Source organism: Eubalaena glacialis, chromosome 16 (genome assembly GCF_028564815.1).
Source record: "Eubalaena glacialis isolate mEubGla1 chromosome 16, mEubGla1.1.hap2.+ XY, whole genome shotgun sequence".
Classification (NCBI taxonomy): Eukaryota; Metazoa; Chordata; class Mammalia; order Artiodactyla; family Balaenidae; genus Eubalaena; species Eubalaena glacialis.
The window spans coordinates 10375868-10391952 of record NC_083731.1 but is presented as its reverse complement, the minus strand read 5'-3'; the positions used below and the strand labels follow the sequence as shown (position 1 = coordinate 10391952).

The 16085-nt window shown below is 45.0% G+C and overlaps 1 protein-coding gene across 3 annotated transcripts in view; it reads right to left on the bottom strand.

The window, feature by feature from the left end:
- TMTC4 (transmembrane O-mannosyltransferase targeting cadherins 4) overlaps positions 1-16085 on the bottom strand; it is a 61516-nt gene that overhangs the window by 22902 nt on the left and 22529 nt on the right. For all 3 annotated transcript variants that reach the window (XM_061170823.1, XM_061170824.1, XM_061170822.1), the window contains exons 6-9: positions 4816-4913; positions 1895-1987; positions 1501-1665; positions 364-566 (exon numbers count right to left, since the gene is read on the bottom strand). In XM_061170823.1, the coding sequence (XP_061026806.1) occupies positions 364-566; positions 1501-1665; positions 1895-1987; positions 4816-4913 (559 nt within the window). The remainder of the gene's footprint in view (positions 1-363; positions 567-1500; positions 1666-1894; positions 1988-4815; positions 4914-16085) is intronic.

Below are 16085 nucleotides of genomic sequence, written 5' to 3'. Positions count from 1 at the left end.
GGGTTTCTGAAGCAGAATTGTGAAATAATGGGCACAACACACATCAATTACACTCTCAGTTCTGACCATAAATTACTCTTTACCACCTACAGCGAAAAGGATCTCAAAATGCCGCTTCACGGGGAAAGAGGGAGGGAGAGATAAAGCAGCCATCTGCAACCCCCCCTCCAAGTTCACTCCCCACTAGTTGAAGCCAGCCCTGGATTCCAAATGGATACAACTCATCCTGGCCATAAACATGTATTTGAAATAAAGGTCCTTAGATTTTAGTTCCACAAAATCGTTAAGTTGGTCAGTGCTGGATTTAGTAAAGTGCTCTGACTCCACCCCGTGTGGAAGTTAAAATTCAGCTGGGCCGCTTACCGTCTCTTGTGGCTGTCTTCAGAGCACAGGGCTTGGCGTATCAGGCCAATTAGGCAGAACCAGAGTGCGGCTAGAGCAACTGCCCTCCAGTCCCCGGCTGACTTAATGAGGGGGATGCAGCCCATTGACCAATCAAAACACAGCCACCAGGGGCACAGCAGCAACCAGGCATTCAAGGAATAGTAGTAATTATAGTTTACGGCCTGTCAGTCAAAAGAAAAACAAACATTTATTTGATACTGAACTTGGAAAAAAATATATATATCCTAGCTTCACTTTGGAGGCATCCCTATGTTTCTGCTCAAGGAGAGCAGCTGCGTAAAATAAGATGTTGCCACGTTCTACATTGGGCACGGGCTGTAGTTTGCAGTTTACTAAATGCATTGAGATTTTTAATAGACAAAAATACAGCAAAGCCACCAGACTCCGCTATACATTTGTTATATTTCTGGTGACACGATGTCCTGATTACTCACTGATGCCCAAAGTCTGTGACCCAGGAAATCTGAGGCCCAGGGGTCACCCATGTGCCTGACAACATAAGTATAGGGTCCTACGGTCCTTGATTTCTGTCTCTGAAGGCACAGCTAAGATACCCTTGCCTTCAGAAAAAGCAAACCTTTACAAGAAAGTCTGGACACCATAGACTTTTAAAGAGACCACAGGGGGTGGTCAGGACTACATGTTTCCATTGCAGGGGGCACGGGTTTGATCCCTGGTCAGGGAACTAAGATCCCACATGCTGCGAGGTGTGGCCAAAAAAAAAAAAAGATACTGCCAATCTGGTTATATTTTATCTTAACCCCGCCATGTCAATTTCCTTTATAACGAAAGTGATGGGGTCAGGGGACAATTTAAGGAGGCTGGCAAGAAACCTGACATTTTCTAAACCACTCTTCTTCAATTTTGTTTAGAAAGGAAATACAAAGGGTTTATATCTTCCCAATGCCCTAATAAAAACCTGGTTTCATCCTAGAACATCCTTGGTGAGAGGAAACACACGTGGAGGTGTTCTGCTTATGGGAGCTTTTGTGGGTGCTGGGGAGGGAGGGAGGAGGAGGGGGAGGGAGGGAGGGGAGAGCTGGGAATCTGGTGGGCAAAGAAGAGGACCCATCAGAGGGCAGACTCAGGACTCACCCTGACCAGCATGCTACTGGCGAAGGAGGCAGGGTTGTCGACCTCGGTGAAGGCCGGCGGGCCGGTGCCCATGATCTTCCAGCGCACGTAGAGCACCCCTGTTCCCCCCAAGGCCAGGAGACTCATTCTGAAGAGGAGGCCCTCAGTCCTGAGTACGCCAGTGTTCTGAAAGGACACCACAAGGCCCCTGACGTCACAGAGTTTTCAGATAAAAGTGTGGCCATGCCAGGTACAAAGGTGCAGCAGTTCTGGCTGAACCACACTGACACCGTGCTTTAAAGGGCTGGCTATTTTAGAATTCAAAGTCGCAAGAAGTACTTTGAAAATGGCATTTTAAATCCGTTGGTACTTGACATTTTCCACATCTGGGCCGGAGACAAAAGCAGATACTCACCTCTAATGATTTGTCCTTACGTAGTACCTTCCAGACCATTTCCAGAACATTTAATTTGCCTATCACCAAGATGTCAAAGACGGCATTCAAACCCTAAGAGAGCAAAGCAAGGAATCAGCAATGGGACAGCCTAACTCTGATTAGATAACAATTATCCGTCACAATTTTATTGCTGAATCTAGACAAGAAATGTCCTGGATTAGATCATCGCAGATGACCTCTTTAGCTCTAAAAACAAAACCAAAAAATCCTATCGTTCCTATGAAATGAGCTCATGTATTATATCAAATTTATTATCTAGTAAATCCCTGTTAGTCTGCATGTAAGAGTACTATAAGATGCAGGAGAGCTAGACCTTTGGGGTTCCCAGGAGAAGTTCTGCAGAGGCCCCTCTTCCATCTTTTTCTTTACTATAAAAGTCCCTTAGTTGTAAGAGCCAACACCTGTGCAGTGGTCATGCCTAAGAAGATAAAGGCAGTCATCAACCTTGAAAATCCAGCCAAGTAAGTAATTATACTTCAGGAACCCCAGGTGCTGCCTGATTTGGGCAAATGCCATGGAAGAGTGGGAGCAGAACGTAGAGTCTCCAGTGGGGCTCCGGAGACCTCTCAGGTTCACACTCCTGGTTGTCCGCTAGATCCCTCTTCCTGCTGGGCACGCAGCCAGCCCTGCAGGAAAGCATGGTCACGTGACTGAGTTCCAGCCTATGGGATGCGGGCAGAAGTGATAACGTGCCATCTTGGAGGTTTGGGCACAGACTGGGGCACCCCGCCCCCCTTGGTTTCCTGTCCAGCTGTGGCAGAGATGATGGAGGTATTCAGAGTGACACTGGAAACCACACCCTGAAGACGGCAGAGCCTCGGCCAGCCTGACCCCACTGTGTGGAGGACAGCCACCTCTGCCCACAACTTTTAGGGGGATGACAAATAACTCCAATGATGTGGAGCCACTGGCCCTTGGGGGTGTGATACTGCAGCTCCACTGATGCTAACAGCTTCCCGTAGCATCACGATAGTTCCTTTCTAGCAGGTGATGGCTGCTCTTGAAGCTATGATACCTACGGTCACAGGCTGAAGGCTCATCTGGCCTTGGACTCTACTCTCTACCCTGCAGTGGACTTCCTACAAATGTGGCCACTGCAAGCAACGTCATGTGGCCGAACTCCCTGCCGGAAGCAGGTAAAGTGGTCAGAACATACACTGCGTAGACGGTTCAAGCTGTCCCTCAATGACGGGGCGCTCTTTTTAGTATGGGGCTTCGTGGCAAAGAAGATCATAAATCATCAGAAGCCAGTGGTAATGTGTGGTTTTCAGAGCAAGGGTGGCATCCCTACTTAACCCCCTCCCATAAATGCTGGGAGCCATTAATTATCCAATACACAGGCCAGTGCTGGGTTGAATCACTTCACAGAATCCTGATTTTATCCACCCATGCGATGAATGATTTTAGTGGGTCACAGAGGGCCATTTCTGCCTGGCAGCTACAGGACAGGCACCCAGGGAGGACGGGGTCATGTCGTCACCAGGACTGAGCCAAACACGAGTTTGGCACTCCCTCCTCCTTCCCGTTGAAATGCATCATCGAAACGTCCACATTCTAGTCAGATTTTTTTGAAAGCTGCTCAATTTCACCGTATCTTTATTCATGTAAATTCAACCTAATTTTGTAGTGCTTCTCAAACATGGATGGACGTAGGAGTCACCTGGGGGCCTTGTTAAGGGGAGATTCTGATTCAGCAGGCCTGGGGTGGGGTCTGAGATCGTAAATGTCTAACACCCTCCCAGATGGTGCAGTCGCTACTGGCCCTCAAAACCCACACTTTGAGACAAGCATGGGTTTACGGCGGTGCTTCTCGCAGGTTGATTTTGTCCTCCCCCTCCCACCAGGGGGTGTCTGGCAATGTCTGGAGACATTTTAGGTTGTCACAACTGAGGGTGGGTGTCCTTCTGGCATCTAGTGGGTAGAGACCAGGAACATATCCTATGATACACAGGACACACCCCAAAGAAAGAATGATTCATCCCCAAATACCAGTGCTGCCAAGGTTGAGAAACACTGGTTTAGAGCAAACTTTTAAAAAAATAACTCATGAAATTCAAGTATCTTTGCACAGTAATTCTATGCCATTTCCTAGCTGGCTAACCTTAATCTTACAGACCAAGCCCAGTAAAACCACTGATCTTTGCCTCGGCTGGTGTCAAACCCCAAAGAGCTCGGACCGCTCTTTCTTTCCCACAGCTTCCGATACGAGCCACACACACCCCACATCTCTGTTTTCCATTTCTCTACGTCCGTGCACATCCCTAATGTCTCAGTTTCCCTCTAATAATGTAAGGTGGGAAACTGTCTAGAATGGAGAAAAAGGAGAGTGCATTTCAATGCCTCTCTCTTTTTGGGGCTTCAACTTAGATCGGACACAGGAGGCGCATGCCTGAACTCTTCAGAGCCCTCTCCTCTCTGACGTTTCCGGGTGAAGCTGGGTATAACATAACGCACATCAATGCATGTTTCATCGGGACCAGGAGCAAATCGGGACCAGTGGTGGGGTCAGAACACTGCTGTATTTAGAACACTGCTTTATTTAGGACTGCCGAAACATGAGAGCACCCCAGAAAAGCCACAGCAGTCTTGCTTCTCTTTTCCCTAGGACCTCTCCAAGAGGGCTACTCACCGCTCTTCAGGAACTGTCCCCACTCCGTGTCCACCAGCTCCAATGAGAGGCGACTGAGATAGTCAACTCCCACGCAAACCGCCAAGAGCATGACAGCACAGGTAATTAACTGGTCCAGAACGGTGTAGGACTGAAGGCCGGTTAACGGGGTGCAGTAGAGGAGGTCACAGGGCCAGGGCAGCCCAAAATGTCCTTACGGGAGGGAAAGGGGGTGTAGGGAGACAGGCCCCGATGGCACCTCGGGTCTTACCAGCACAGTGATCCCTTGCTCTTTGCACAGCATGGCCACTGCTCCCAGAAGGATACTTAGCAACACCCAGAACGTGGAATGCGTCCCCTCCTTGTTAGCTGCCAATCAGGAGAAATGACAAATACAGAAGTCATGCGACATAGCTCAGTCATGTTAACACCTAGAACTAAGATTCTAAGCATGCACCTTCAATAGCCACAATTTAAAAACAGTTTGGTCTTTGGACAGCATTTCTCTGTGGGTGAGTGTGGTAGACCCACATTTCTGGTTAGACAGCACCCTCTACATGGCACACACATCCCCTTCTCAAGGGGACCCCAGCAGGTGCCCAGAGCCTTGGGGAGGCACTGTAATGCAGCCCTGGCCACAAAGACATCTCAAGGCAGAGTCCCCAGGGGGCAAGTTCCTTCTTCCCACCTGGCCAGTCACCTAACAGGCCATTCTGACAGGGCGTGCTGAGAACCCCCACTGGGGGTGTCTGCACTGCATCTGGTTGCACAGGACCCAGCAGTCGCTGCTGCTGTCACAACAGGGGGCGACGGGAATCCCCAGTCTGCTCTGAGAATCTTGACAACTCCCGGGGTTGGAGTCCAGCACTGCTCTGCGAGTGTCTACCCCTTCCGGGTGGAGTCTGGGCTCTCTGAACACCTGGTGGCTTAGGAACGTCTGCTCTGCTACCATCGTGGAATAGCTCTGAAGGATGCAGGATGCAGGACCACTGAGCCCACATGCATGGACACTCAAGCATCAACGGGAAGCCAAAGCATCACCAGAAATGTGACCGCTGTAGTAAGCAGCTTGGGTGGGGCTGAGCTCCAGTAATAACTGATGGTCCCTAAATGGCCTTCTGAGGAGGGAGGGTCTGCTATCCACTGGCGGGTGGCTGGTGGATGCAAGTTGGGGGCCAGAGCTGAACTGCTCAGGAGGAGAAGAAAGGGCATATGTGATGCTCCTCTCTGTTCCTTTGTGACACCCTCACCTCCTCATCGAGGTAGATGGTGAATAAACATTTAAAAAAGACCTAAGTTTAGCACCCCTATGTTCATAGCAGCACTATTCACAACAGCCAAGACATGGAAATAAGCTAAATGTCCACTGACAGATGAATGGATAAAGAAGATGTGGTATATATACACAATGTATATACACAATATACACAGTATATTGAGTAATATACATAATATTACTCAGCCATAAAAAAGAACGAAATAATGCCATTTGCAGCAACATGGATGTACCTAGAGATTATCATACTAAGTGAAGTAAGTCAGAAAGAGAAAGACATGGGACTTCCCTGGTGGCGCAGTGGTTAAGAATCCGCCTGCCAATGCAGGGGACACGGGTTCGAGCCCTGGTCCGGGAAGATCCCACATGCTGCGGAGCAACTAAGCCCATGCGCCACAACTACTGAGCCCGCATGCCACAACTACTGAGCCTGTGCTCTACAGCCGTGAGCCACAACTACTGAGCCCACGTGCCACAACTACTGAAGCCCGCATGCCTAGAGCCCGTGCTCCACAACAAGAGAAGCCACCGCAATGAGAAGCTCACGCACCGCAATGAAGAGTAGCTCCCGCTCGCCGCAACTAGAGAAAAGCCTGCATGCAGCAACGAAGACCCAACGCAGCCAAAAATAAATAAGTAAATAAAATTAAAAAAAAAAAGAAAGAGAAAGACAAACACCATATGTTATCACCTATATATGGAATCTAAAATATGACACAAATGAACCTATCTATGAAACAGAAACAGAATCATGGACATAGAGAACAGACTGGTGGTTGCCAAGGGAGAGGAGGCTGGGGGAGGGATGGAGTGGGAGGCTGGGGTGAGCAGATGTAAGCTTTTATATATAGGATGGATAAACAACAAGGTCCTACTGTATAGCACAGGGAACTATATTCAATATCCCATGATAAACCATAATGGAAAATATTAAAGAATGTATATATATGTATAACTGAATCACTTTACTGTACAGCAGAAATCAACACAACATTGTAAATCAACTATACCTCAATTTAAAAAATTAATTAAAAAAATAAAATAAAAATTAAAAACACGCCTAAGTTTGAGGTAGGGCAAAGTGAACCTGCTTGGAAGAGGTGCCCATCAATCTTGGGTCACCTCTGCTTAAAACCGGAACTCCTGGTCTAAATTCCAGCTCTGCCATTTACCAAGTAACCTTGAGCAAGTTACTTTTACTAACTGTCTCAGTGACTTCATCAATAAAATGGGGGCAACATTACCCATATATCCCCTACTTGAGAGAGAAAAAATATATAGAAATACCTGGCCACTTGTGTTAAAAGTTACATATATATGCTTGTAAATGCAAAACATATCTCTGGAGAACACACATGAAACTAACTACAGTAGTTTCTGAACAGTTTTAAGAAGAAAAATTCAGGTAGGAGAGGGAGGAAGTCTTACTTTTCACCGGGTAATGTTTCCTACTGTCTAAATTTTCTTAACTATGTGCATGTATTAAAAACCATACTAAAAACTGCACATTAAAAAAAATCACTTGGTATAGTGCCGGGACCCCAGAAAGCGTTCAGTGTTTGTTGCACATGAATCAGCAAAACCACCCCAGGTTTGAGGGAGAGGGTCTTCCAATGGGGCTTTGATGCAAGCGGGTGGCTGATCTGTCACCTTGTCACCAAAATGGGCCAAGCTTGTTATTCAGTGAAAAGATGCACCTTGGTTCTCATTAAACTGCTTGAGCAAGAAACCAACAATTAAGGGGTGTGGGTGTGTGTGTGTGTGTGTGTGTGTGTGTGTGTGTTTGTGTGTGTGAGAGATGCAGATCCTGAGTGAAGTGAATATTTAAGAATCATCAGCAAAACCCCAGGATGAAAGTCCTGGGCTCCCTGTCCTGAAACAGCTGTGGGGTCTGGGTTGGGAAGTGCTGCTAGCCTTGAACTTTCTACGTGTGGGTGGAGACTCCTCTCAACATATCGAGGGTCTGCATCCTGGACTCTCAACAAACTGTGAACAGGACTGAACCCCATGCTGCCAAGGGCCCAGTAGGCTGGCAGGGAAAATGTCCTAGCCACAAACAGTCTATGATGGCTGGAGAGATTCAGAAGTCAAGCAAAAGGACACAAAAGCCAACATTTTCTGACCTTTTCAGCTTTTCTTGGGACTCTCCGTATGTCAAATTTCCAAATTTAATGTACAAACAGGCAGAATTAATAGAATACAGAAAAGTTTTATTTGGCTGTATAGTTGAGGCACCAGAAGGCTTTTCACCAGGCCAAATGATCAACAAACAAGAAAGCCTCACTGATTTGGAATCCACTGTCCCATAAAACACAACGAACACTCTTGCCGTAAGCTTTTCCAATCCTTCCTGCTGCTGACGTGATAAAGGGGTCTCAATGCTGAGAATGGCATTTAAGGCCTTGCTGCTGGGCGACACAGCCTCTCTCCGGGTTCCCTGGGTCTATATTCCAGGTACACGGGTCAACCTGCTCACTGGGCTTTGCACATTCCACTCTCTTAGGCTAGAACGTTGCCGGCAGAATCCTGCCGTCTTATTCAGCTGCCAAAGGTCACTTAGGCTGTGCGACCCAGTCCCACTCTCCTGGGCAGCCTCCCTTCCCAATTCACTGGGCTTTATTCACAGAACAACAGCAAGTGGTCCTACTGTGTGCACGCCTGACTGCCCAAGAGCAGGGTCTGTCTCACACACCCCGGTGCCCCTAACTGACCCCCTAGATTAAGTTAGGCCCAGCGTAGCACCTAAATTGCCCTCAGCACAATCAATCACTACGTTCTTCTCACACTTTATTGCAAATGCTTGATTTTTCTGTATTTTCCCCAGATGGGGTTTCTCACCCTTGGCACTTCTGACATTTGGGTGGGTCAATTCTCTGCATAGTAGGATGTCTAGAGCCTCCCTTGTTTCTACCCATGAGATGCCAGTAGCATTCCCGGCCCTCAGTGGTGATGAGCAAAAATGTCAGACTTTGGGCTTCCCTGGTGGCGCAGTGGTTGAGAATCTGCCTGCCAATGCAGGGGACACGGGTTCTAGCCCTGGTCTGGGAAGATCCCACATGCCGCGGAGCAACTGGGCCCATGAGCCACGATTGCTGAGCCTGCGCGTCTGGAGCCTGTGCTCCGCAACAAGAGAGGCCGTGATGGTGAGAGGCCCGCGCACCGCGATGAAGAGTGGCCCCCACTTGCCGCAGCTAGAGAAAGCCCTCGCACAGAAACGAAGACCCAACACAGCCATAAATAAATAAATAAATAAATAAAATTAAAAAAAAAAAAAAAAATGTCAGACTTTGCCAGATGTCCTGGGGGGTGGGAGGGGATCACGCCCAGTTGAGACCATTGCACTAAACCAGTGCCACTCACAGCACGTGGTCCATGGACCTGCCCTGAGATCTTGTAAGAAAGGCACACTCTCAGGCCCCACCCAGAGCCTCAGACTCAGGAACTCGAGGGTGGAGCCCAGCTGTAAGCCTTTGAACCAGCCCCCCAGGTGATTCTGATGCCAAAGGTCAAGGATGGGAATCTGTGTTCCCATCCCACAATCTGTGTTCATACACCCTAGATGGGAAGCTTGCTCACCGTTGCATCCCGGGCACCAGGCCTGGCTCTCTGGAGCAACTCCTCCAAGCTCCAGAATCTGCAGCACCTGATTATCTACCGGAAGGGGCAAGGAACTGACGAATCACAGAACCACAGTGTAGGAATAGCTGGAGTGCTCTTGGAGGTTGTGTCTATAACCTCCCTTGCAGCGATGGGAATGCCGGAATCCCTTCCAAGACATTTCCAGCAGGGGGCCACGGGGCCTTGACTTCAGGAACGTCAGTGATGGGTGTCACTTTCCATGACACTTTCCATGACAGCCCATTTCGGTTTTAACTTTGGGTCGCGTAACACGCTTTCTTAGAGCGAGCCCACGCCAGCCTCCCCCCACCTCCTGCTGCCCTAGAGCAGTGCCTCTCCAACAGCCCAGGTGGCACAGTGCCTGGGAGCCAAGTTCTCTTTATCTCAAACCACTGTATATCGGAATATTTAGTTCCATCAAGCAAACTATGGATAATTTCACTTGTAGAAATTAATTACGTTTTATATGTAACACCAAGAGATCACAGTTACGAGCCACAACAACAGAGCCCTGTTACATTAGACGTGACTGCGCTGGGGTGTTTACATATTTATTGGAATTTATTATTATTTTTTGGCCCCGCCGCTTGGCATGTGGGATCTTAGCTCCCCGATCAGGGATTGAACCTGCACTCCCTGCATTGGAAGCGCGGAGTCTTAACCACTGGACCGCCAGGCAAGTCCCAGGAATTTATTATTTTCTTTGGGCATTTGGTAGCAATCATTAGCAGACAAGTGTTCATAGACACCAAGGCTTTAAAAAAAAAAAAAAAAAGGCCAAAATAACCCTAAAGCTAACATATTAGTTAATTCCTTTTAGGATATGATTTCAAGAAAGGCCTCACGTGTTTTAGCAGGTGAGCACAAGGGTCCAGCTGGCAAAGCAGAGGTGATGACACTCACAATGCACCACGCCAGAGCATGGGTACGCCCATGCCTTCTGACATACGACGGTGACGGATGGAGGGTGACAGTGTAAGGCTTGTCCTCTCCACCCTGGCGTACATGTGTTCACTTAGCCCTTCCTCTGGTAACACGTCGTCCTGAGTCTGCGTCCAACCACTTCCAGGATTTTCTCGTATCAGCAGTTTATATGCAAATAGAACCCTTAAACGAACCCATTAATTACCATGGAGTCTCCTCCACAGGGTAAAAGACACCCCAACCTTAGCTCCTATGCCCCTACCGGCTCCACACCTCCCTGCATGGGAGATGGCGTTGTAGGCTGACCTCAGCCATTTGTTTGCATGTCCACCAAGCGTTGGGTTCAGTAGTTCACTAGAAACCAAACGGAGGGACTTCCCTGGTGGTCCAGTGGTTGGGACTCTGCGCTTCCACTGCAGGGGGCATGGGTTCGATCCCTGGTCGGGGAACTAAGATCCTGCAAGCTGCGCAGTGCGGCCAAAAAAAAAAACCCAAAAAACCAAATGGACTTCTCCCTTCCTCGCCCCTTTACCTGGATTTGATTTTTTAAGCTTCTACTCCCACAATCTGTGTTCATACCTCTAAGGAAACATAATATGATTTCCCAATGTAATGTTCCCTGTTCTTAACATTAAAAGCAAGTCCTTTGATTATTTTATATTTCTTCCTAGAAAAACTGAATTAGCTTGTGTTTTACTTGACTGTAAGAGGGATTAATTTCCCCCCCACGGACCAGTGGTTTTGGATTGGAAAAAAATTCCCAGTTCCTCCATTAAAACACCCAAAGGACTGCTCTTGAAAGCACTGCATTAACGCAAAGTTAAATTACTACAGGGCTGTGAAAGTGATGGGCTCACGTGCCACTTGTCTGGAATTTAAAATGGATTTCTCCTTAGTTGGCTAAATCAGAGATTTCACTGAATACAGAAAAATAACATATAAAAAACACAACCTTCAGGTTCATTGATAGCCTTCTCCCTAATCTCACCCCATAATTTCACCACACTTCTCAAACCCCAAATTTCTGTAAGGGACTCAGACTCCCTCCAACTCTCAAATCTTTATCACAGCTCTTCCGGGACAGCCCTACTCTTTAATTTTCTCTTATGTTTCTGATTTTGTTCAAACATGTCCAGTGTGGAAACGTGCGAAAGATGAAGATGATTCTTTGCTGAAGAAGTTTCTTCAGTTTCAGTGTTTATTAAATATGAGTGTCATTTCTCAACAGTGGCAATTTCAGGGATCAGTTATAAACCCAGTGATGGCTTCACATTCAGAAAACCAAATTCTAGACCGCCACTGTCCAAGAGGAGGCATAGCAGTTACTGAGCACCTGAAATTTACCTCTTACCTATTGAGATGTGTTGGAAGGGTCAAACACACACCTGATTTTGAAGACTCCGTATGAAGAAAAGAATGTTAAACATTTCATCATTTGTACACGATTACATGCTGAAATTATAATATTTTTGAAATATCGGGCTAAAAATGTATTGTTAAAATTCATCTAACCTGTCTCTTTTTATAATGTGGCCAGCAGAAATCTTGTTATGACCTGAATGGCTCACACTGTATTTCCTATTGCACAGCACTGAGACCCAGCTCATATAAGAAGTGATCTGCACAGCTGTGTTTGTATTCCAAGTCTGCCTTTGAAAAACTCGGAAAATACGAAATTAGTTGCCTATTTAAATCCAATTCTTTCTCCCCCAATCCCTACCAGATTAGCACTTGATATGTTACCAGGAGTCGTTAAGACTAAGCATGCATACACACTTCAGTTTTTCCACAATCCAAACTAGAAAGCTGGGTAAAACTAATACAGTTGACTCTTGAACTGGAGATTCAGGGCCCGACACCTCGGTATAACTTCAGTCGGCGCCCCATGTTCCTCGGTATCCGAGGTTCCACATCCGCGGATTCAACCACTTCCGGTCCTGTAGTACTGAAGTGCGCATTGAAAAAAATCCGCCTACGAGTGCACCCGTGCAGTTCACACCCATGTTGTTCAAGAGCTAACTGTAGTTTTAACTATTTCATATAAACCAAACGGGTCCTCTTTACAAATGTGTTGTATATAGGTGCATGATAAACCAAGGCCAACCTACACAGCATTGATAAAGTGTTTCTAGTACTGGGGGCAATCAAGAAAGGCCTCATAAAAATTAATCAACTGGGAAAGTGGTCCTGAGTTTGGGGACAGCCCAGCCTAGCAGACTTCTGGTAATAAGACCTCCTCTACACAGTTTTACCCATGTAATTCCCCAATTTAAGATTTTCTTTGAGTATTAATTTGTCAAGGTGACTAACGCTAATAATTGCCAATATATACAGCTAATCTAGATAAATTTGGACTTGTGTTTTTGTATGTTTTTACTTAATAACTAATGCAAACTACTCTTTTATTCCCAACTTTGAGCATTTTAATAAGGCAACTGAAACAGATAACAGGAGGCCACCTTGCATACAGTTGGCACTCAGTAAATATTTGTTGAGTCAATAGTTTCATTTATTTCCATGTCTATTAGAAGCCTTACTATATTACTATATTTTGAAGGCAATTATGAGATGGAATTTAATACCAAAAAGTTATTAATTTGTTAATGTGAACAAATACAGCCAGAAGTCAAGTCTTTTCACTTTTAATTTAGTCTTTGAACCCCCTCACAATGGAAGAATCTCCATCATGTAAGAGAGTCTCTTTCAAAATAAATTATTTGTTTTTAAATTTATTTATTTTACTTTAATTTTTTTGGCCACACTGCACAGCTTGTGGGAACTTAGTTCCCCGACCAGGGATTGAACCCGGGCCCTCGGCAGTGAGTGTGTGGAGTCCTAACCACTGGACTGCCAGGGCATTCCCTAAAATAAATTATTTTTTAAAAATTACATAAGTAATATTTTTTAAAGGCATAAGAGAAACTGATTATTTTAGTTTTAAATTTAGAATTAACTGTTAAAAACAGTAAAAATAAATCCTGAGAGGCAGATATCGCCTCCAGTGCAGTTGCATTTATAAATTACTTTTATTCAAAAAAGTCTTCCCCAAATAGGGAATTCTAAGTGGTGCATACCTCTGTGTAAGCATCTCAGGCTCAGACAGAGTTCTCCATCTCATCTCCATCCAGTCTGCTAAATTTTAAGCACCAATGACCCAGGAGAGGAAATTTTTTTAAAAACCCTAAAAAGCTATTCTTACACCATGCAACATCTCTCATCACTTAAGAACACAACTAGGATAGTTGTGCAGCATTTGCAAACATCAACACTTTATAATCCAGAACTTAATAAAGACTGGTTTAGAAAGTGTTTTCTTTGTTTCAGTATATGTCTCTGTTACCTGAGATAATCCAATCACTTAGGTAAAGGGAGGCAAAGGCTAATAGGCAGTGGGGATGGGGGTGGGGGAAGGAGCACGGGGGGGGGGGGAATAAAACACCCACATGCACTAACAGAAAGACACTTGTCAGTGCCAACACCCACAAGTGCCAACAGATGTGATCAATTTAATGAAGCGCTGCGCCTCGGATTTGGCACTGCTTTCAAGTGGGAGGCTCTTTCAGAAAAAAGCATCACATTGTAGGAGCTACCCTCTTTACCACTCGATGCCTGGCATCTCTGCTGCCTTAAAACTGGCACGGCGTGGTGTGTGTGTGGGGGAATCACTCCGCCCTGACAGGTGGCCCCAACTCCCTCTGCCAGAGCGACACAATGAGCATCAGAGTCTCGTTCCAAAAGTGGGAGCCAACCAAGCAGTGCTTCCGCCCGCGGAATGAGAGGAGTCAGACACTGCCGTCCTAAAATACAGGACCGTTTTGGGAGAATCGAGCAATGTACGAACCACGAAACATGAAAGAGAGAAAAGAGAACGCACATGAATACTGATGTCACAATTCAGACGGCAACGACCCCAAATCTAAAAACAAGTGTCCTAGACTATGTGAGTTACACGATTGCCCGAATTTCTTTTAAGCTGTGTAATTCTAAGTCAAAGAAAAACATGTCTTGAATCACAGTGGAAAACAGGAGGAAATGAGACCCCAAGAATCAAGAGTTATCCTGTTTTAGCTGCCTGAACTATGGTAAGGAGAGCAACACAACGAATAAAGTTTAAGAACTTAGAACAGAGATTTGAGATCTTGTGTTTCATAATAGTTTAGAATTTAAAATGGTGATTCTAGGTTTGTAGCAAATTCCTTCCCCTCCTGAAAAGATTCTCTCCTCCCCACTATAAATGAGACTAATGAAATTTCTCTTCTTCGTCCGAACTCCCATGAAACAATATTTTAAGGTATTAGTTTATAAAAGAAATTGTTTCTGGCTATTCTATCAAGTTTATCGTGCAAAGAGATTACCTGTTTCCAATCCAAAATATGTACTAGGCTTTAACAGAGAGAGAAATGTTGATAGGATGTCTTATCATTAGAATAATACTTTTTGTTTCGGGCATTCAGAAAAAATAACCAGTGCACCATCAACTTCCTCTGATTTAGTGTTTTTCTTTCTTTATTTTTTTAAAGAATAATTATCCTTTCTTTATAAGGATATTTTCTTATTTAAAAAAAGATTCTGTTCTAAAAGATCTTGCTTGGAGATATTCTATGTAAGCACCAAAAAAAAGAAAAAAAAAAAAAAAGAGGCCGACGGAAATGTTACATGAGATTTTTTTTTTTCACTCTCTAAAAATGCTAGGATTCCAGAGGTTAGCACAGAATTGCTTGTTAATAAACTCAGGCAGTTAAAAATTGTCCAGAGCTTTATCATACAGACACTGCATCTATAAAGAAGGCTAATGAGGTTATCAAAAAGAAATGAATCCTCTGAAAGAGCTTTTTAACTAGTTAAATCATTAATTTCAGAGCACTCAATTTTTTGTTCCCTTATAAAAAATTCTAAATCTGTTCTTCTGTAAAAACCCTTTCTTAAACTTCAAGTTTATGAGTAATGAATGCTAGACCTTTCTTTGAATTTATGTTCAGATCCAAAAAGAACAAAGACCAGGTCACTTTAAACGTAAGTTTAAACAATAAACAGCGTTTATTATTATTTGTATCCAATAAGTACCGGACTGAACTTCTACCACAAAAAAGTTTTGATTCTCAGCTGCACACTTACAAACATGTGGGCGACCCGAGTAGCTGGGGCGAGGACTCATTGCTGCCATGACACGTGTTTGCCCTTGGCTTTTTGTACAATCCACACTGACGAGACAGCAGAAAATAAAGACGTGTGACTATTTCATAGGGTATCTCAAAGTCCAAATGAAAATATATACACCTGAATGTTCATTAGTGTCAAGGGTCCTGCTTTACTGCACTGAAGGAAATTCAATAGAGAGTAGATAAGAGAAATTAGCATTTTAATACGGAACTACCATATGATCCAGCAATTCCACTTCTGGGTATTGACCCTAAGGAAACAAAATCACTACTTCGAAAAGATATCTGGATCCCCATGTTCGTTGCAGCATTATTTACAACAGGCAAGACACAAAAACAATGTGTCTATAGACAGATGAATAAATAGAGAAAATATGTACACACACACACACACACACACACAATGGAATATTACTCAGCCACAAAAAGAAGGAAACCTTGCCATTTGCGACAACATGGGTAGACCTTGAGGGCATTATGCTAAGTGAGATAAGTTAAACAGAGAAAGGCAAATACTGTATGATCTAACATATATGTGGAATCTTAAAAAAAAAAAAAAAACCA